The sequence below is a fragment of the Pleurodeles waltl genome, chromosome 5 (assembly GCF_031143425.1).
Source record: "Pleurodeles waltl isolate 20211129_DDA chromosome 5, aPleWal1.hap1.20221129, whole genome shotgun sequence".
Taxonomy (NCBI): domain Eukaryota; kingdom Metazoa; phylum Chordata; class Amphibia; order Caudata; family Salamandridae; genus Pleurodeles; species Pleurodeles waltl.
Genome location: NC_090444.1, coordinates 1,182,671,851 through 1,182,692,693, shown reverse-complemented (window position 1 = coordinate 1,182,692,693; position 20,843 = coordinate 1,182,671,851). Strand labels below are relative to the sequence as shown.

Sequence of the window (20,843 nt, the reverse complement as noted above, 5' to 3'; positions counted from 1 at the left end):
TACTCCTGAGATAGTCTCCCAGTGTTTTGAAAGCAAGCTTTTTAGTGGTGGCATTGCAGAATTGTGATTGTGGTATTTTGGTAGTTGTGGAATTCCAAGAGCATCGAATGTAGTTCTTTTGGAGGGTGTTCTACATTGGAGACCCTTATGAGTGGTGAGGTCATTTTGCAATCTTGAAGCATGAATTGTGTGTTCTGTTGTGACCTTGCAAGTTATTTTTTGTTGATTTTTTTGTTTGAGTTTCTCCATTGGTGTTGTAGAGTAGTTAGTTCTGTTTTAGGGTCTATAATAGTCCACAATCCTTAGGAAATCGATAAATATCAACAGAAAGTCCGGTGTACCATAGGGGGGTCAGCATTAACAGCACAGAAGGCTGTGATTGGTACATGTTTCATGGTTTACGGACCCCTTATGCAAAATCTCCACAGAGTTCATACATTTTTTAACGGGGTTACATAAATTTGATTTGGAAATCAGTCCACTGTTGTATGATCAGGGGATCCATTTTTGGAATGTACCAATTGACATTCACTACATGAGTACTATTTAATTGGTGTTTCCCATCCTTCATCCCGTTGATGACCCTGTACAAATAACCTTGGAGGGTTGAAACATTGACATGTTAATAGTGTAATGTATTCATGTGATTTAGGAGCCCCAACTCCATGTTAGATTGTATATCAATCATCTATGCATCCTGTATAGTCACTATTTTATGTATATATTGCATAGCACTAGCTCACTTTTTACTCACCTATTTAACTTCCACTGCACCATTGCGTTGTTTGGGAACACCAGTTCATTTTCAGATATACAAAATAATTTAGCTTAATGAGTTCTTATTTTAATGATTATAATGATGAACAATTGAATAAAAATGTATTTTTTGCTAGTAAAACGAATCCACTTGTGGTTATTCACTAGTTATCAGGTAGTTGAGATTTGCATTTCCCCCTTCAGGGACCTTTGTTTCCTCTGTCCAGAAAGTACCTAGTTCACCCTGCTTTAATGAGTGCCATCCAAAGGCATCATCCAGGGAGCTTTCAACTTTCAACCTGTCCAAAGTTCCTGATCCATTGAAATATTAGGCTCATTGTGAACTTCCCACGAATGACTTAGTTCATAGGGGACCTTCTTGAGACAGCTCATAACACAGTTCAAAATATGCCTGTGCATTCGCCTCAACTCTGATGCCATCTCTGAGATAATGAGCCTATACTTCAAAGCTGTTGGTGAGGGTCCTTTCTTAAGTCACAATAACAAAGAAACATATCAGAGCCATGATATGATGCCCACTAAGGGGACCTTCCCAGATGTGGGCTTTCGGACTTAACCTGTCAGAGTCGAAAGTGATCTTCCTAACCGCCAAATGTTTTTTTTTGTTTTTTTTTTAGCAGCCCAGGGTCAGGTCGATTGGGGTCATGAGACATCCACAATATCAGATCTCTTCTCTATCAAGAAGCAAGATTTTACTTCCTCACTATAAATTTGCTTGCCATGGGTTGAACTGGGTTCTTTACTATGATCTCTTCCTTCTAGCCCTACACATTGCAGGTACACTCAATTAGCTGGCAGTGAGTTGGAGCATTGATTCCATTGTGATCAGACACAGAGGCATTTGCAACCCATGTGCACTTAAAAAGTTATAATTGTGCATCATTGATTGACGTAGATACCAGTCGCTGCACCGTTGTCATGCTGAAGTGTTCTCTGAGGTTCCTATACATAACGAGGTTCCTCTATGCACCCACAATGATATTTTGCCCCAGCTCTCTTCATTTCAAGGGACTTTGAAAAAATCAGCATCACTCCAGAAGGATCAGTCGTTCTATCCAGTGGGATCCTGACAGTCTTTCCCCTGCACATCCTCCGTTGGAATGTCATCAGGCGTTCTCTCGTGAAGTAATTCATTGCTTAAATCCAATTACAGAGTTGCTGTGGCAGATCTTTGTGCACTCCAACTTATCCCAATTTGTAAGTTGATAACTGTAGGTGCTCGTTTTTTAATGGCATGCGAAGCTATAAAAGGCTATATTTCATACAGGGTAATCTCCTTGTGTAGCTGGGATGTTAAATTCCCAGATGTATGCCCACAGCATTGACCATACCAAACTTAGAATAGAAGGTCAGCACGTCCAGAATTAAATTGCATGCGTTTAGTTCGGCATAATTAGAGCATAAGTGTTTGACAAATGGTATCATGAAAAACAAATCTGAAACATATTTTCTTTATTTCAACACCTTTAGTGCTTTAGCATCAATTTGGTACTTCTAAAGACCCAAAACAACCAATGAATATTTTGTTCCCTACAAATTGGCCTCTTTTAGGGATCAGTCCAAGTAAGTAGGATAAAGACAAGTTGAGACCCTTGTGAACATCATCAGCACCAGTGGAATCTGTTGGATATTCAAATAATTTGTAGCACTGTGTCAGAAAAAACAGAAATTAGACGTGAACGGATGCCCGGAGTCAGTTATTAAAGCCTCCAGAAAAAGATAGTATCGCAAAATAAGGTTTAGAGTGTCTTCTTGAGTAGGTCATGAGTTGTTTAAATGATGCATGGGTACTGAGTGGGTAAACTTAGTCCAAGTAATCAATGTGAAATCGTGACACATTCTGCAAACAAAAGATACTGCACTGGAAGATTTCGTTCCTGGTCTTTGTCCATTGTGGAGGTCTCAGTGTAAATTCACATGTAACCTTCCTATCTTCCAGTTTGGCTGTTAAGGGAGAGGATCTGTCTTCTGTCTCCTGGACAATATAACAAACGTGGTACTTCACTTCATCCTGTTACCCATCAGTGTCTTGTGATCTTAAGAAAATGGTAGCTGTAATAGTGTGATGAACGAAAAATATGTTGCATTTTTGTAATAACAATGTGTTCTTGGATTGTTCCACTGTGTGTAGAAATAACTTAGCAACATGTGAAATATATTTAACGGTCAGTAACCTTCTTATCTTTTACCATTAATATGAAAATATTGATTACATCTTTACCGTACAATAGATCTGTCACATTTAGTTGGTTGGTAGTTCTCAATAATTAAATGGGAAAAACATGATCTATTTTCATCTATTTTCACATTGGTTGTGCATATTCCAGGTTTTGAGATAGCTTTACAGTTGAATTAATGTTTCGAGATGTCTGTACCCAGTATGGAGGGTATCTGTCTTTTTCAAACATTGATGGTCTGCATTGATAAAAATGTATGTTTTCTGAAATTCCATGAATATCTGAGAATACGAATATGGGCTTAGTGTGTTTTTAACAATTCATGCTCATCTGACACGCCTGCTACCGGACTGTGGGAATGTAGAATCCATGACTGATCATTGGGACACTAGGAAGTTACTCTATCATGAGGAAATATCTTCTCCATTAAAACATGCTGTTAATTTGAACGCTTGGTTTGTATTGACAAGGGAAAGGGCAAAGGCAAGGCAAAAGGATTTTTTTTGCACTGTTTGATCATGAGTGAATGGTTCCTTTCCATAGTGAAGGATTCTCTTTTGATGTTGTTTCCATGAAGATTCTGCAGGAGCAGCATGCAGGGTAAATTTATTTCAGTCGCTTGACTTCTCGTAATTCAGCTCTTCAGACTGAGAGTATCAAGTAGTTCTACTGCTATACCACACCACATGCACACCTATGTGCTGCTCCTAAATGCAAAGTAGGTCCCTGACACACAATCCCGTTAAGTTGTATAGTGGCCCTTCTTAATTTACAGGACTCCCTTTGTGAAGCTGTCAATGTGCTTTCTCCACAAAGGGCTCCATCTTTTATTCAGTGAACAAGTCTCTGTGAATTATTAATCTTACAGACATACTCAAGGTTGCTTTCTAACCCTGCTAGGGTAAGGTTGTCATTTATTTTGAGCTGTCACGCCTTCTGAACCAGTCTCCTTTTAATGATGCATGTGTACTAAGTTGCTGAACCTGCCTTCTTTCCTAGGTATTATTTATCACTGTGATCTGACCACCGAGGAATTTGAGCCAACTGTTTTCCGAGAGGTTACTGTGAAAGGATTTGAGCCTTCCGATTACCAGACAGTGCAGGTAATAATGCGCATGTGAAATGCGTGCATCCACACGGTTTCGATTGATACAATTCTACATCACTCAAAGGGCCTAACTTACCCTTGCTAAAATTAATAGATATTTCAATCATACTGACACTGAATGCCTGTGCTGTTTCTTGATAAATGTAGACCTCCTGCACGTGTTAATGACATGTCCACGGTTACACCACTATTGGAACACAGTGATCCACTGACTGTATCACTGCGTGAGCTGGACCCTACCATTCACCTGGGAGGCATGTATACTGAGAATCTTCCGCAGAGACAAAAAACATAGTTACATCCCGATTTCTAGACCTGGACCTTATGCTAGCTAGGAGACTCATTACCCGTAGGTGCCAATTACCTGACCCACCATGCTACGAATCTTGGCTGCTACCTATGTTGGTCTGGGCGCAGAAAGAGGGTATTGCCCTTTATTGTGAAGATAGTCTGGACTTCGCAAATGCCCAGTAGCCACCAACCAGGACACAATACTGGCAGACCTACACACGGCCATACTTGCAACACCCGTGCACCTAGGTACGCTGTCACCGTGAAATGCTGCAGACATGATGGGGTCCCCACCATCACCCATGTCATCGGGCACACAACGTACACTCCAATGATTCCCCCCGTGTGCTTCTCACCACGTTCCAGCGATGCACTTAGTAATACTTCTGCTGTTCTGGTAGATGAGCAATCACTAGTCTCCTGGAAATGTACAACACTGACTTTGTGGTCCAACTGCCTACTTTTCCAGTTTTGTCCTTCCTCTTTTTAGTTCCTCCATTTCCAGTTCAAATAGGTGTTTTTCACACTTTCATTATAAAATGTTTAAAATGTCTGTCATAGTGCAACCTCGCTAATTCTGGTCATGTAGCTATATATGCACACTCTGTAAGTGATTTACCCGGAATCCTGTGCTTTTGTGATCTCGTTCCGAATTTTGTCCATTTAGACCCTCGTAACACATGGTATCATGCTACACTGAACAAGAATCTGACATGCATACTGTATACTATGATATACCAAGAACTGCAAGCTTCACTATATGTGTATTACTCCGCTGTAACAGTGCAAATACTATAATGTAGCAAACCGTGTTTAAACAAAATGCAATAAAACAGATTCAAACAAAATAAATGTAATGCATTCATCCACCTTGGAAGTAATTGCTTAGGCTATAATCAATCATCTTTTGTAGTTGTTTAGAAGGTAGGAGCACTGTCAACCCCCTTCTCATTTTACTTCTTGACCACATCCTTATTTCTTGAGTCTTTTCGCCCCATCCCATGAAATGGTGGCCAAATTGTACATAACAATCCACGAAAGGTTGCAGAATTTCCTTCTTACCTAAAAAAAGATATTTTGGCTCTGCATCAGTATATCAGGAATACTGCAGAGCTGTATGCGCTGGTTCACATTGAGGCACTGAATTTGGAACCGCAGTCCAGTGGATATTAACCACACACCACACCCTGTATCCTGCCCCAGGACGTCTTTTCTTGCGATCATCTGTGTTTTAGGATCACGTATATGACAGCACCTCTCAAGGCTGTGATCCGTTTTTTAATTTGTTTTTTTTTTCAAAAACAAATCTGTAACATTGCGTAGTCAGAGCAAATGCAGTCTGTCAGTGGAATTTTCATGTTGAAGGATGAAAGTCAGATCGATTTAGAAGAGAGACAATTCCACCCACTTGTCTCAATGCGATTGAAAGCATTATGGAACGTGTTATTAAAAGTTCATATCTAAATATCTTATAATTGGTTGTGTGTGGTCAGCGTCCTCCTCTACTTTTGGCTCCGTGGATAACAAACTTTTCAGCAAATGATTCTTTTTTAGTTTGGATGCCTGCCTCTGTTTTTATGAGGACTATCTTCCCTCCCGATATTTAAGAGAATATGAAGGTATGTCCACAAAGCACTCTGCCTAACTAACTGTCACATATAAAGCTTTGGCCCTAAGAGGGTTACCTTGAACTAATGGGTTGTTACTGTTGCTACGTAATTCAGTGGACAACTAAAGGCATGTGTGTGTAATGTGGGTAATTCTAGCTTTGAGCCCCTGTCAGAAATGTAAAACTTTAAAAGCAAAGTTTATTTTCTTCTTGTAAAATCTCTTACCTTGTTGTAATACTCCCCTACCATTCTGTTGGGAAACAAGATTCGTCTAATAGGCACAACACATTGAAATGATCCTTTTGTTAACCGATTCCACACTATTCAATTTGCAATTCTTGTTGTAGGCATTGCACAATGAGATAAATTACTTACATCAGAAGGTAGGTGACGGATCTCCCTCATCAGCTTGTAGCTGCAGGATACCCTCCCCATTGTGTGTTACGATTATCACTTGGGTATTACCTGGAAGCCATTTTGTCTGTCTGTGCTGGAGAGATGACTAAATGATATGATCTAGACACTACACTGCAGTGCATTGAAAAACCATGAAGTGACTCGATCAGGATGAAAGGGTTAACATTACAAACACTGCAGCCGCAAATACATCTTTATTGTCAAATTATGCAATATAGTATAGACCATACTGCTAGAAAAGCTGTATTCATGGTATATGATTATTGATTTTAACAGTGTAACACCAAATGAGAATGCTTCACTTGTTTTATTCAACAATTAATGCTTATAAGGGGATCCAATAAATATATGAAAACAGCATTTTACAAATTTATTAGCTTCCTATTGGATTTCTAATGAACAGAACAGCCTTTGTTTTTGTTATTTTAGAGACTAATGTGGCTCACAGGTGAACCTTCATAGCCGGATTTTCGGCAGCAGAAGTCACCAAGTGCCTTGTTTCGTAAAAGCAGCCACCTTATCTTTAGATTTCCTCAAAGTACTGTAAGATTTACTTTTAGCCTTCGGCAGTTTAATGGCGTGCATCAATTACACTTTAATTTCGGTCTGTTTTCGTAAAACAAAAAGATTTGATGAATTGGACACTGCAGCAGGTAGCCTTGCAGAGGTGCATGCTCAGCAGCTCTTCGGCATAATGTTTTGTAGATCGGTGTGACAACAGCATTATTTAGTGTTAATAATACACAGGTGCTCCTCAAACCCATTGTATTGAATCAGAAATCTAAATCAATGAAAGCACCTTTACCCTCTCTTTGCAAGCAAAGCAGTGACATTTTTAAGTGGAAAGATCCATCATGAATTCCAATATTTGAAGAAACAACATGATCCAGTTTATCCCTCCCATGGGGCATTAAAAAGGGTCCTGGCATTATTAGTACAGTAACAGTGACACGCGTGGCAAGATGTACTACGTGTCCAACCTCAAATATTTTTCATCTATTCCTATTTTATGTAATGCTTGCAGAGGAGCGAACCCAAGGGTAGTTCAAGTACAGAGTACCAGAACTCTCATCTCCAGCCACAAGCAGATGATGGGTGCACATCCTTGTGTGCTCTGGAGGGACCACAGGAGCCACAATGTGGGACACTCTAGGGTAGAATGTTGGGGTGGGAGAGTTTGAGTTCCTGCGTGGGACCTAGGGAGTTGGGATAGTGGCACTTGCTGCCTAAGGGACGTCGTTGGGAGTAAATAAACTACGCGCTCCTACCTTCTTGTTGTCTTCTCTTCACACTCATACTGCAGGAAAGGGTTTCTGGAAAGAGAATGGCTGGAAGAAACTTCAGGAGACCATAACCTAAAAATTAGACATCTGCTACACAGAGAGTGAAAACTAAAAGGATGAATTCAGGGGAGATGTTATGATTTATAAAAAAATCTGATGCTTGTGAAGGGGTGACGGCATCACTCAGGGTTTCTAACAAAATGTGAGGGATGACGGCATCACTCAGGGTTTCCAACAAAATGTGAGCGATGACTGCATCACTCAGGGTTTCTAACAAAATGTGAGGGTGACGGCATCACTCAGGGTTTCTAACAAAATGTGAGGGGGTGACGGCATCACTCAGGGTTTCTAACAAAATGTGAGGGATGACGGCCTCACTCAGGGTTTCCAACAAAATGTGAGGGATGACGGCATCACTCAGGGTTTCTAACAAAATGTGAGGGTGACGGCATCACTCAGGGTTTCTAACAAAATGTGAGGGGATGACGGCATCACTCAGGGTTTCCAACAAAATGTGAGGGAATGACGGCATCACTCAGGGTTTCTAACAAAATGTGAGGGTGACGGCATCACTCAGGGTTTCTAACAAAATGTGAGGGGTGACTGCATCACTCAGGGTTTCTAACAAAATGTGAAGGGGTGACGGCCTCACCCAGGGTTTCTAACAAAATGTGAGGGGGTGACGGCATCACTCAGGGTTTCTAACAAAATGTGAGGGTGACGGCATCACTCAGGGTTTCTAACAAAATGTGAGGGGATGACGGCATCACTCAGGGTTTCCAACAAAATGTGAGGGAATGACGGCATCACTCAGGGTTTCTAACAAAATGTGAGGGGATGACGGCATCACTCAGGGTTTCCAACAAAATGTGAGGGGATGACGGCCTCACTCAGGATTTCTAACAAAATATGAGGGGGTGACGGCCTCACTCAGGGTTTCAGTGGCCATCGTCCTGTCTAGTGTCTGCTGCTCTGCTGCAGCCCATCTGCTATGAGATCTGTGAGGTGTGAAAGGTAAGACTGACGTGTAGTGGGCTGGCTCTCACACTCTGGCTTCATCATCAGATTCAGTACGATTGACAGGCACCCAGGTGCTTTTAGCATTGGTTGTAAGACCGAGGCAATGCCCTTTACATTTGTGGAAATTGAAGGGGCAGGGCGCCAACGCCCTAATACAGAAGCCACCTCTGATGCAAAACAATTAAGAACTGTATTAAAGGTACACATGCATCTAACTACCGGGATACATGCAAGTACGCATAAGTAAATATACATATAATAATTATTGGAAAATTATATTCATTATTTGCTATTCCTGTCCTACAATTTAGAGTCTTATATTAAGGATGTCAGTACATTTTGTGGAGAGCAACAACAGTCCCACAAAAACCCCGTTTGTTGATTGGCCGACAACTTCATCAGGCGCTTAAATGTAGTATTGTAAAGCCCTTAAACCTCACATTAATGCCTGCTTACAATGGAAACCTTACAAAATGTTGAGCATGACCTGCAAAATTGTACAGAGGCAATTTACATTAAAATAAGACCCCTTCCTTAATTATTTTTCTTTGTCCTCCAGGCTGTAGAGGACGTCTGCAGCTGACTAGTATTATTAATGCAGGTGACACTAACACGACCCCAAGTCAAAGAAGCAACATTATTCATTGAGCCTCTGGTAGTTCTAAAAATCTGTGCTCCACTTTTGATCGTGATTGTGAGCGATATTTCATCAGTGTTTTTTCATGTGTATAAAATTTGACTTTGTTTTAAAGCCAATTTCCTAAACGGTTGTTATAGTGACCGCTACACAAATAGTACACAGTTCCTTTCTCTAGTCATATTCCTATTCATACCCGTCCAAAATCCACAGGTGTCTTTCACAAGATGTCTTACTGAGTAAGGAAACACGTCTGTGTCACCGCTGGCAGTACTGTGAAATGCAAAAAGAGCAGATGATGGACGGAATGCTGAACAATGCAAACATTCACCCCCAGTCACAAAGATCTGGGTTTAATCGAATCGTTTTTTTCCGTTTTTTTTAATTAAACCCAGATCTGTGACTAGGGGTGAATGTTTGATTTGTTCTGCATTCCGTCCATCATTTGTTGTTTTTGCAGTACTGTGAAATGGCCACCCCAAAATCATAATGGCACCCAATCACATATCTTGCATAATCCTTGCATGAGTAGTAAATAACATTTTGAGCAAAGTTTCTGTAAAAGGGGGAAGGGAGGTGTTAAGAATCTACAACATGTGACAAGTTTTCATAAAGCTTTCTAAGGATGTACATACAAGGCATTGGTTTGTGAACCAACACAAAACATCCAGAAAATGTCCCCCCAGTCCTGTAATAGTCAATAAAAATAAAGTTCATATGGGACTAAGTTAATAAAGCCAAAGCCACGCTTTTAGTGGCTAAAGGGGAGGAAAGCTAAATGCATTTGCATATAACACTTGCTGAAAGGAAAATCTTTTATTTCGATAACTGCTTCAAATTGAAAAGATTGTGTGTTAAAGTCAAATTCCCACAAAAAGAGGCAGTACTTACCTGTGTTTTTGAGGATTCTACGACGAGGATTTAGGGCCATATGTACGAACACATTTTGCCATTGACATAGAATGGGAAAAACCCTTTGCTACATCTGGCCCTTAGTGTAGATTTTTTGCTAATCCAAACCTTTCACTGAACCAGACTTCAGCTAGCCATTGACAGATGTGAGCTACTGATTCACAAGGTCCCTATGCTCAATATTTTGGTACTGAGTATAGAATAAGTGAAAACCTTGAATAACCCTACAGTGTGCGCAAATCTGTTTTACAGTAATTTAACAGCAGTTGAGCCAAAGAAACAAAATGCTTAGAAAAGGAGACTCTACAAGAAAATAATATAGTAACTAATGAGCATGAAAGCCCCCAAAATATGTTTGAATAAAGCAGCCAGTGCCGTGGGCTACACTTGGCCTAAACTGGCTAATGATTCCATTGATTAACAAATCAGGTGTCCCACTCCAACACCATTTGCTCATAGCTCTGTAATTAAACAAAATGCTGCAACAAAGACCCACACGCTACTTCCTAAATGAAGACTCCAAGAGACACAATTAAACTGCTTGGCAAACAAATCCCCACTGCAACTGAACTTGAAGCAGGCAACCTTCCTGCTGTTATAAAGAAGGGTACACGGTTCCAAAAACACAATTAAGAAATGCAGGGGTGGGGCGTGTCAGGGATATCTATGATATCAGGAGAGCCCTCAAGCACCCAAGGGGTGACAAGTCTCATCACTGGGCTATCTCCTCGTCAGACCGGTGCTGCAATGTCTGGTGGACCTCCTCAGCAATGGGGGTGGTACTAAACCGAAGGAAATTTGCCAGAAGGAGGTCTGAAACGAATACTAACTCAGTGGGAAGACAAAGTGTATGTGTGTAGGAGAGTGAAATAATTAAAATTAGCTCTGTGCCTCTAACATCACTTTAATGTATCAGGGAAGAGGCGCAGGCCAAGATTAAAAAATAATCCAGAGTATTAGTGGGGATAATTCCCACTGAACTCTATGGGGAAGAAAAGGTAGAGTGCCTAATCCTGCTAATTTTCGGTCAACATGTTTCACGTCTTCTATGGGTCACTAAATGATCCTGCGACGCTTCGTCAGGACCCGGAAAACTACTTCTCCTAAATAAATAAAAAAATACTAGAGTGTCACTTACAATACCGCAGACAAGTTGTCAGTGTCAGTAGGTCAATCAGTCGCCCTGCATGTAAGTGAGAAACAAAAAAATATTAGTACAAAGGTGCAAGTGCGCTCAAAGTACAGTGTAAACATAGCAAAGACAGCAAGAGGCAGCAACCCCAAAGTGCCATAAAATGAAATAATCAATTGGCTTACCATCCCATATTAGAGATTGAGCTTCCTAGGACCGCGCTAGTCACAATCAAGGAGGTAATACTAGGTATAAAAATGACACGGTAACAGACATAAGTACATCATGATAGGTCAGAAAGGAAGTGCCAAAGCCAACACTACAAAATTGGTCAAATCATACATGAAATATGATAATCTATGTTGGAGTGTCACCCATCGCTGAGAAAAAATAATAATCAATAATAATAATAGTTTTGACCCTTTCTGCTAGGTCTAATAGCTGTGAGGAATCCTAGCCTTGCTCAAAAATGAAAATAATAGGTCCAAGGTTCCAGCAGTAGACTAGGGGTCCTATATACATCAAAGGATCTATTCCTGCAAAACGAACATAGCAGTCAAAAATCGAAAAACTCAGGTTTTTTGAAGATCAGAGCCTGTCAGGTAACATGTAGGGTAAATGACATTAACCACACGTATGCCCCGGCACAACCAAATATTATTGCTTAGTCACGGGTCAAAAAAGCAAAAAAGTAACGAGTCACCTAAGCACCACCCGTCTCGCATGGTGCACTTACTGCTCTCACTCCTTCGTTGAGTAGGGAACCTGCCCATGAGCCGCGTGCCTAAAAGACAGCAAAACGGCATTGTGAGGCAGTATAAATATGCCTTCCAAAACGCGTCTTAGTCGCGTCCTGAACCGGAAGAATCCGGCTTGTGACCAGGGATAAAAATAGAAACAGGACTATTGTTTGAGCGGCGGCCATCTTGGAAGAGGCAGCTCAAACAACTGTCCACATATGCGAAGTAGCATAATGTTGTAAAACCCAATCTGGTTCGGCCTTGATTGAATCCCCAGGAAAAAGAGGTCTTAATTAAAACACCAACCCAGCAGGAAAACTAGTGATATACACTCATCCACAAACAATATCCTGATACGATAGTGTAGTAGGGAAAACTGTGTTGTAGCCAAAAGCATAAAAATAGAAAAGGAACAACAGATGGATAAAGGGACGGCCATCTTACTCGTAGTAAACCAGCCTGCAGAAATACAACAAGCCCTACCCTGGTGAGGTTTTTTTGAAAAATATGTGTAGATCGAGACCACCTAAGTCACTATGTCAAGTAAAGTAATCTGCATATCTGATAAGTCCACAGGCGGGATATATATACAAAAAAATGACTTTTTTCTGGGCTTTGAAAAATAGACCGTGCCAGGGATAAAGCGTGCGAATTGTTACTAGTCTTGTCAACAATCGTAGACAGAACTAGAAAGATCTTTTAATGGTCAAAGAATTAAAGAATGTCGATATCTGTACATAAAAAACACGTTGGAATGGTATACTAGGATGTCAACGAATTCCAGGGGATCTCACCATTCAGATCTTGAATATGAGTCTTGAGTCGGTACACCCATCTTTGTTCAACTTTAAAATGAAAGTTGGGATTGTTGCCATTATATCTTGGTACCTGTAGTACAATCCACCACATATCATCAGGACCATGGTTGGCTTCATTGAAGTGCGAACTCAATTTAGTTGTAATACGGGAGCACCTGATATTGCTCCGGTGTTCGTTAATTCTCTGTTTTACCGGACGGGATGTCATACCGATATATTTTAAATCACAAGGACAGGAGATCAAGTAAATACACTGTTGTGTATTACAATTAGTGTGTTTATTCAAATGCCAGGTCCCCACATGATCAAGGACCACTCTGTCAATGCGCTTAGTAAGCGGGCATACATTGCAAGAGCCACACGGGTAATGTCCGGTGACAGGAGGCAAATTCCATAGAGTTGTTTGTTTGACTGAGTCAGGTGGTATCCGAGGGCGAGTGTGAACAATTAGATCTCGTATATTGGGAGATCTTTTGAAAGCAAATAGGGGCCTTGGGACCTGAATGCCGCCACTCTGTAGAATGTTCCAACGTCTATTAATAAGTTTCTTTACAGAGTTGGAAAGCAGGGTAAAAGTGGACACACATGTCAGTCGATTCTCTTGTTCCCTGAGCACCGGTGTCAAAAGAGCGTCTCTATGATTGTTACGAGCCCTCTTAAAAGCAGAATTAATAATCTTCTTGGGATAATGACGGTTGATAAGTTTCTGTTTGAGGTCAAGAGACTGAGTGTCAAAGGCTTGAATCGAGCTGCAATTGCGACGTAACCTAAGGAACCTTCCTGCTGTCCTAATCCCTCTTAAAAGGGGAATGCTCATGTCGAACACTGACAAGTGGAGAGACAGGTTAGTATTTTATGACTGAATGATGCCTAATGAGAGTATTGAAACAGGGAAAGGAGCACAGGGGTAGTTTCACAAATATGGGTTTTTTGTTCACTTGCTAAATGAAAGAAAGTTCCGTGTGGGGAGTGAGCTCGCTTCAAGCTGTTTATTTGTATCCAGCGAAAGTCATAGGCCATTGGAAGCAGAGGTCTGAGAGCCAAAGTTGCTGGATGACACTGCAAATCCCCAGTGAGGATGCTGCTCCTTTTTATTGTATGCTATGTGGCTGGGTGTGATGTAAAATCTAAAGACCTTGGATTTTGGCTGATGGGATACTCCGTTACAAAAATGGCAGATGTCCAGGCATAAACTCTCCCTCCTGGTAAATAGTCGGTTATGTTTGGAATGTTAAGTTCAATTCCGACCCTTGGATGCACAGAAATATGTTCATTAACCCTCTTTGCTGGAAAGCAATAGTTGTTATATTAACAGAACAGAAAACAATGACGTGTCACCATCGCAGATGATCACCATTGCATTGACAATATCATCAAGAAACAAACCATCTCTAGATAATCGGAGAGATACAGGCACCTGTGCCAAAATCACCTATTTCATCCTGCCTTGTCGGGTAGATATCGGAGTGTTCACATACCCCCTTTTTAGGGTCGAGCCTGCGTCGCTTGCGCATGCGTATTGAAGTGAGACGCTTTAGGTATTAGAAAAGGGCTCGGAGCCATGTCGACGTCATGTCAGTGTTTTTCATTGGTTCGTGGGCTTGCCTATTAAAATCTGCTTGCTTTCATTAGTCGAAGGCATGCATACGTCATGCCTTTTCCGGTGGCTAGCCCTCCTCGAGCGCATCGACCAAGTACAGAAAACATGCGAGGCTCGCTGTTTTCTGTCCGGCTCGTGGGCTACTTTTTCTCTATTTTCCTAACGCGATTTCGCTTGGCAGAAGTCGAGCGCTTCACACAGTTAATTGCACTTTTTCGGGTTACGTCCATGAATGCACTTTTGCAGATAGGTGAAAAGTGGGGTTAGGAGTTTACAACGGTATCAGCTCTAACATGAGCAAACGCGAGACCCGTTGCATTGCAAATGCTTGTTTAAAGGTGGTAACATTCTGCAGTGGGTTGAATTTTCAGAACAAGGAATGTCCAAAGATAGTCAAAAGCAGCTGGATATCTAAATCCAGGGAGTTGCTACTTAACCTTAGCAGTTGAACAAAACTGTAATTAGGCCATGTGGACTTCCGGTGCAGGCACCCATTGCACCCAGGCAATGCTCTCACCACCAGTCTTGTACGTGCGTGTAATTTAGAATGGCCCAAACATATCAGAAGGTCTATCAAGGCAGCCGTTGCACAGGTCTACTTTTACCTAAAATTGTTTTCCAGTGGGTGGCATCTTTAGCTTCCAAAAGACTAATATCCCTGGTATTCTCAATACCACTGTCTTTAAAAACAAAAGTCCTGGCGAGGGCAAGGGCTAGGTGAAACGATTGTATTTTCACTTCTTGTCCACCATCATGACTGTTAGGAAAGTGGAATATAAAGACAACAACTTCATATTGGAAGAATTGTGAGTTTGATTACATGCACAATCAAAGCTGAAATAAGACGGCAGTCCCACGGGTCCAGGGTGTGAGAATCAGGGGAACCCATTCTTCATTCCATTTAAGCTGAAAAAAAGAAATATAATTAATTGGGTAACAAAAACAAGAAAATGCTGATATAGAATGAATGTTGAGCCGTGCCAAGAGTGTGGGCCGCATGCTGGTTACATAATGAGTATGCGTGAGGCCAGTATTCCGGGCTAATAGTTCTGCAGCAGCACTGAAGATTGTTTTTTAATCAAAAGGACATAGGTATGACAGTTCTGTGCAGCTATTGGTTGATTTCCCTGAAAAACGAAAAGGAGTATCCGAAATAAAATAACGGGGGTGGGGAGATATGAAGGAGATGTAAAAAAAAAAAAAAAAAAAATCAGGGGAAATCTTTTTTTTTTTTTTTTTGGGTGACACATGAATGCAGAAGTTTAACAACGACCAGAGCTCCCTCAGTTATTCCTTGTACTATTAAAGTGGGTTGGTTCCCTTCTATAGCCGCAACTCTTTGTACCATAATCTCTCTTTGCTGTTGACAACCTTTAAACGTCAGATGTTTAGCCTGCTGCATCCGATCAGGTCGCTAAAGGTTCCCCTTGTTGCAGTGATCGGCTCTTACTTGTTTGCTCATCGTCTCATCCCCTATAACGCCCACCCGCACCTTTACCCTGGGCAGCCACTCTTCTAAGAAGGTGGCCTTTGTAAATAATGTTTATCATCAAATAGGCAATTTAATCACTGAACCCAGAAAAAAAATTCTTGACCGAGATTTTCAAGTACTTAAAAAATTATGATTGTGTGCCAACGTTTAATGCTTTAGAATTGAACACTCTTTTAAAAGACAAGACACAGCATGCAGATTTGGCAGAATTGACTGATGTTTTGAAAACCAGTTAGCATTGGCTGTTTAGTGTTTCAATCTATTTTATGTAAAACTGATTACAATTGATTAGCACTTGACAAAGCGTAAAGCAAATTACTCTGTTAATCAAAAGCAATTTATGTTTGTTCCTTTCACATAATTTAAGAAATTCAGTAGCCCAGTCTGACCTTCATGGAGATGTTAGGCATTATTTCGCTTTTGGCTAAGGTGAAAATTGACAAACGTTTTCAAGTCTTTCATCCTTCCAAGACATTATATAGGAACTGAAAACTACTTTTAACAGCGTTCTAGGATGAGAAAAAATCTTCCTAGAGGATCAGGAAGAAGGCAAAGCACGTTTGGATGAATAGCATTTTTATTCATTTTCGGGGTAATACACTCTGTGACTGTATGAAGCTGAAGAGTAATGTGTTCCACGGATGGATACCATCGACTGTGTAGATTTTCGTACTTTTGTTTTTTTAAAGTGAGTTATCACGAGATAAGTGATGCAAGGAGAATCAAACATCAAAGAGAGACATGGTGAGGGGCTTTGTCTCAACACATTCGTGACAACGCACTGAACACCTCTGAATACATTAAATTGACATCTAAATTAACCTCTACATAGCTTCCATGCCTCTATAGGATAACCCAGATGTTTGAAAGACCCCCTGTCGTGCCTAAAGCAGTGTCAGTAACTTATTTCGAAGGCTGCCTTCATCTGGTTGCACATTCTGCTCCCATTTCAGTATCCCCCTGTACAATTTCATACCCAAGATTTGTTTTAATGGTAAGGTCTCAAAAATACTCTCTTACTTTATTGCCCCAGCCGTGAGACATGGTAGTGTTATGTGGAAAACTAATGCATGACATGAGTCTAACCTCAATTCCACAAAAATATTTCCAGCCAAGGAATTGCACAAAGGCGAATTCCAAAATGGCTTTAAAGGGCAGTTCATTAATAATATGCAAATTGACGAAGACCGTTATTATACAAGAGTTTAGAGGTACTATTCCTGATATTTCCTTTTTCAGATTCTCCCACTCCTTGACAGATTCATGAAAAACACCGTACAATGTAGATGGTGGGTCCCACGGAATCTGGAAAATGCCTCATCAGCTGAAATGATGCAGCAGAATAGAAGCTGAAAACTTTGCTTTCTCAAAAATACTGCATTTTCGTCAGTAATAGTTGGCATAAGTGGGCAAACATCAAATTGTTACCTAGCAAATCTCCCCACAACATAAATGCAGCAGATATGTAATCGCTGATGGGCTCAACTGCTGGGCTTCTGGTACTGGCCTGCTGGTCACATGTGCCCAGTTGGGTGAAAACATCTCCCTTAGTGAAACAGGGGTGGGTGTATCCAGCATACTTGCTTGTGTCCAAGCCATTAAAGGTGTAGATTTTCTCAAAACTACTCCCACTCTACATTTTGAGCATCACACCATTCACGGCAAGAGGAACCTGCTTCCGTAGCTTTTTAATGCAGGGTTTTTGGCTCCAAGTACAACTCACCCATGCTTGTGTCATATTCTGTTCACGTTCTCACACCCTGGTAAGCCCTTTTCCACCTTATGGTGTAGTTAAAAAACTGTTTCTCTCATTTTCAGTGATTCCCTACACGGTGCCCCTGGCCCAGTTTCTTGACCGGTTTTTCTCATTTTCTCTTTGTCTTGCCACTTCTTTCTTCAGCAACTTATGCAGCAGTGTCCAGCTTTAACCCCTTACCTGTTGTGGTTTTCCAAACTCATTACTCAGTCGTTTTTAATTATTCCGAGGCACTTCGTGCATAGGTTTTCATAACTTTTTTTCCACAAAAGAAATCCAGACCAAATATTCGTCTTTTTTACTTAAAGAAGACAAACATTCTTTGACCTAAATCTTTTCCATGATATGGAGTGTTTCTCAGTATTCCCGTTAACAGGACGGAAGGCCCTCACCTGCCTATATGTAGCTTCACAATGGTAATTCCGAATATGGCCATGTAAGGTATCTAAGATCATGGAATTGTCCTCCCCATTCCAAATCTGGTATTGGGTAGCCAATTCCATGCATCCTGGGGGCTCCACCATTGACCCCCAGTACTGCCAAACCAGCTCTCTGAGGCTTGCAATGCAGCTACAGCTGCTGCCACCTCACAGACAGGGTTCTGCCCTCCTGGGGTCTGAGCATCTCAGTCCCAGGAAGGCAGAACAAAACATTACCTTTGGGAGCAGGGTCTTACACCCTCTCCCTTTGGAAATAGGTGTTACAGGCTGGGGAGGGGTAGCCTCCCCCAGCCTCTGGAAATGCTTTGAAGGGAACAGATGGTGCCCTCCTTGCATAAGCCAGTCTACATCAGTTCAGGGACCCCCAGTCCCTGTTTTGGCGCAAAACTGGACAAAGGAAAGGGGAGCGACCACTCCCCTGTCCATCACCACCCCAGAGGTGGTGCCCAGAGCTCCTCCAGTGTGTCCCAGACTTCAGCCATCTTGTTTTCCAAGGTGTGAGGACACTCTGGAGGCCTCTGAGTGGCCAGTGCCTGCAGGTGACGTCAGAGACCCTTCCTGATAGGTCCATACCCAATAAGGTAGCGAATCCCCCTCTCAGTGATATTTAGGGTCTCTCCTGTAGGTTCTCTTCAGATTCGACTTGCAAGTTTCCAGCAGGAAGCCTCTGCAACGACTACTTCATCCTCTGACCTCGGATCAACCGCAGACTGCTCCAGGAACCACTGTAACAGCAATAAAGTACCCAGAAAGGCTACTTTTCCTCTGCAACTTCAGCTCCAGGCAGCAACTGCAACAGTTTCCATGGTGTGCATGCTCTGGGGACTCCCTGTCTTCACCCTGCACCAGAAGGACCGAAGAAATCTCCCATGGAGTGACAAAGCAGGCATCTTTGACGACCGGTTATCTTGGACTCCACTCCTGGCGACGAGTGTGCTCCTTGGAACACAGAGAGTGTACCCCATCGACACATACTGTCCTGAGGTCTTGCTGTCCCAATTTAGAGGAGGTAAGAACTTGCCTTTCCTGAGAACGACAGTAACCCTGTGCACCGCGTCTTCTTCACCTACTGAGGCCTCTGTGCACTATTTGCAAAATCCCCAGCACTCTATCCTGCGATGCTCAACTCGCTGAGTTTTCCGGCGGGGAGGGACCTTCCTTTGTAGTGCTGCACCAACCACATTTTGCACCTCCTTTGTCCCCATGTCTGAGGACTCCCATGGGTGTTATCTGGTGTTCTGAGGGCTCTCTAAAGTGCTGAGAGCCCCCTTTTCCTCCTCACACAGAGTTGAGGCCCCAAGGTCCCTCCTGGGTCCAGATTGCGCCAACTTGACGCAAAATGCGACTTTGCTGGAACCAAGGCTTGTTGGAGGAATCCAGCGCCCAAACTCGCCTGCATCTCTCTCCGTGGGACATCCAGTGCATCACGCAGGAACCCGCTGACATCTTCCTTGGGTCCATTTCTGCAGTCTTCATCCAACCGAGGACTCTTCTTTTGCACCCTCTTCTGGGTTGGCAGGGACTCCTGTCCTTCCTGGAACTTCTTTCGACTTCTGGATTCGGTCTCCTTCCTTTGCAGGTCTTCAGGTCCAGGATTCCACCATTTGCTGTTTGCAGTCTTGCTTGGTTCTTGCAGTAACTCTCATCATGACTTGCGGTGTGTCCTAAGGAAACTTGCAGTACTTTACTCCTGCTTTTCTGGGCTCTGGGGTGGGGTAATTGACTTGCCTTTACTGTATTCTTACTCTCCTAGCGATCTGAACACACTACACTTGTCTAGGGGGGAATTCGTGATTCGCATTCCACTTTCTTGGTATATGGTTTGTGTTGCCTCTAGACCTAATTTCTCCCATTGCATTCTATAGCATTTCCTATTGTTTGCCCTATCCTCTGTCTAATTACTTACCTTATTTTGGTGTCTAGTGTATATATTGTGTATAATACTTACCTCCAGAAGGAGTATTGTCTCTATGATATTTTTGGCCTTGTGTCACCCAAATAAACTACCTTTATTTTTGGTAATACTGAGTATTGTCTTTACTCGTGTAACTATCAGTTGTATTGCAGGAGCTTTGCATGTCTCCTAGTTCAGCATAAGCTGCTCTGCTATAGCTACCTCTTTCAGCCTAAGCTGCTAGAACACTACTACATTTCACTAATAAAGTACCCACTACAAACCAGGCCAGCCTCCTACAAGTGTGGTGCAGGCCATGAAGCTGCCTTGCAAATGTCAGCTATGGGGACGTCTATAAGGCAGGCCATAGTAGCTCCCTTCTTTCAAGTACAGTTCTCTGGGAGAAACGGGTCTTTTGGCCTTAATGTAAATAGTGTGTATACAATTTTCTATCCATCTGGCACTGCCTGATTTGATAATTGGTTTGCCTTTATGGTGTGGGGAAAAGGCTGCAAAACGTTGTTTGGTTTTCTTAGTCTTTAGTTCTCTCTAGATAGACAAACACCTTTTGTGCAGGAGAGAGGGAATCTCCAGACTACATAAAGCCAACTATAACGCCTGCTACTCTTTTTGTTTAAAAAAGACCCTTCAGGGCCAACAAGCTCATTGATGACAAATGGCCCAAAAGGCATCTAATGAGTCCACGGACTCGCTCAGGAGGAACTGGCGGTGCAAGAGG

The 20,843-nt window shown here is 42.0% G+C and overlaps 1 protein-coding gene across 1 annotated transcript in view; it reads left to right on the top strand.

The window, feature by feature from the left end:
• Positions 1 to 20,843, top strand: part of PREP (prolyl endopeptidase) — a 574,937-nt gene that overhangs the window by 365,153 nt on the left and 188,941 nt on the right. Inside the window, exon 10 of the mRNA XM_069235420.1 lies at positions 3,954 to 4,057. Within this exon, the coding sequence (XP_069091521.1) occupies positions 3,954 to 4,057 (104 nt within the window). The remainder of the gene's footprint in view (positions 1 to 3,953; positions 4,058 to 20,843) is intronic.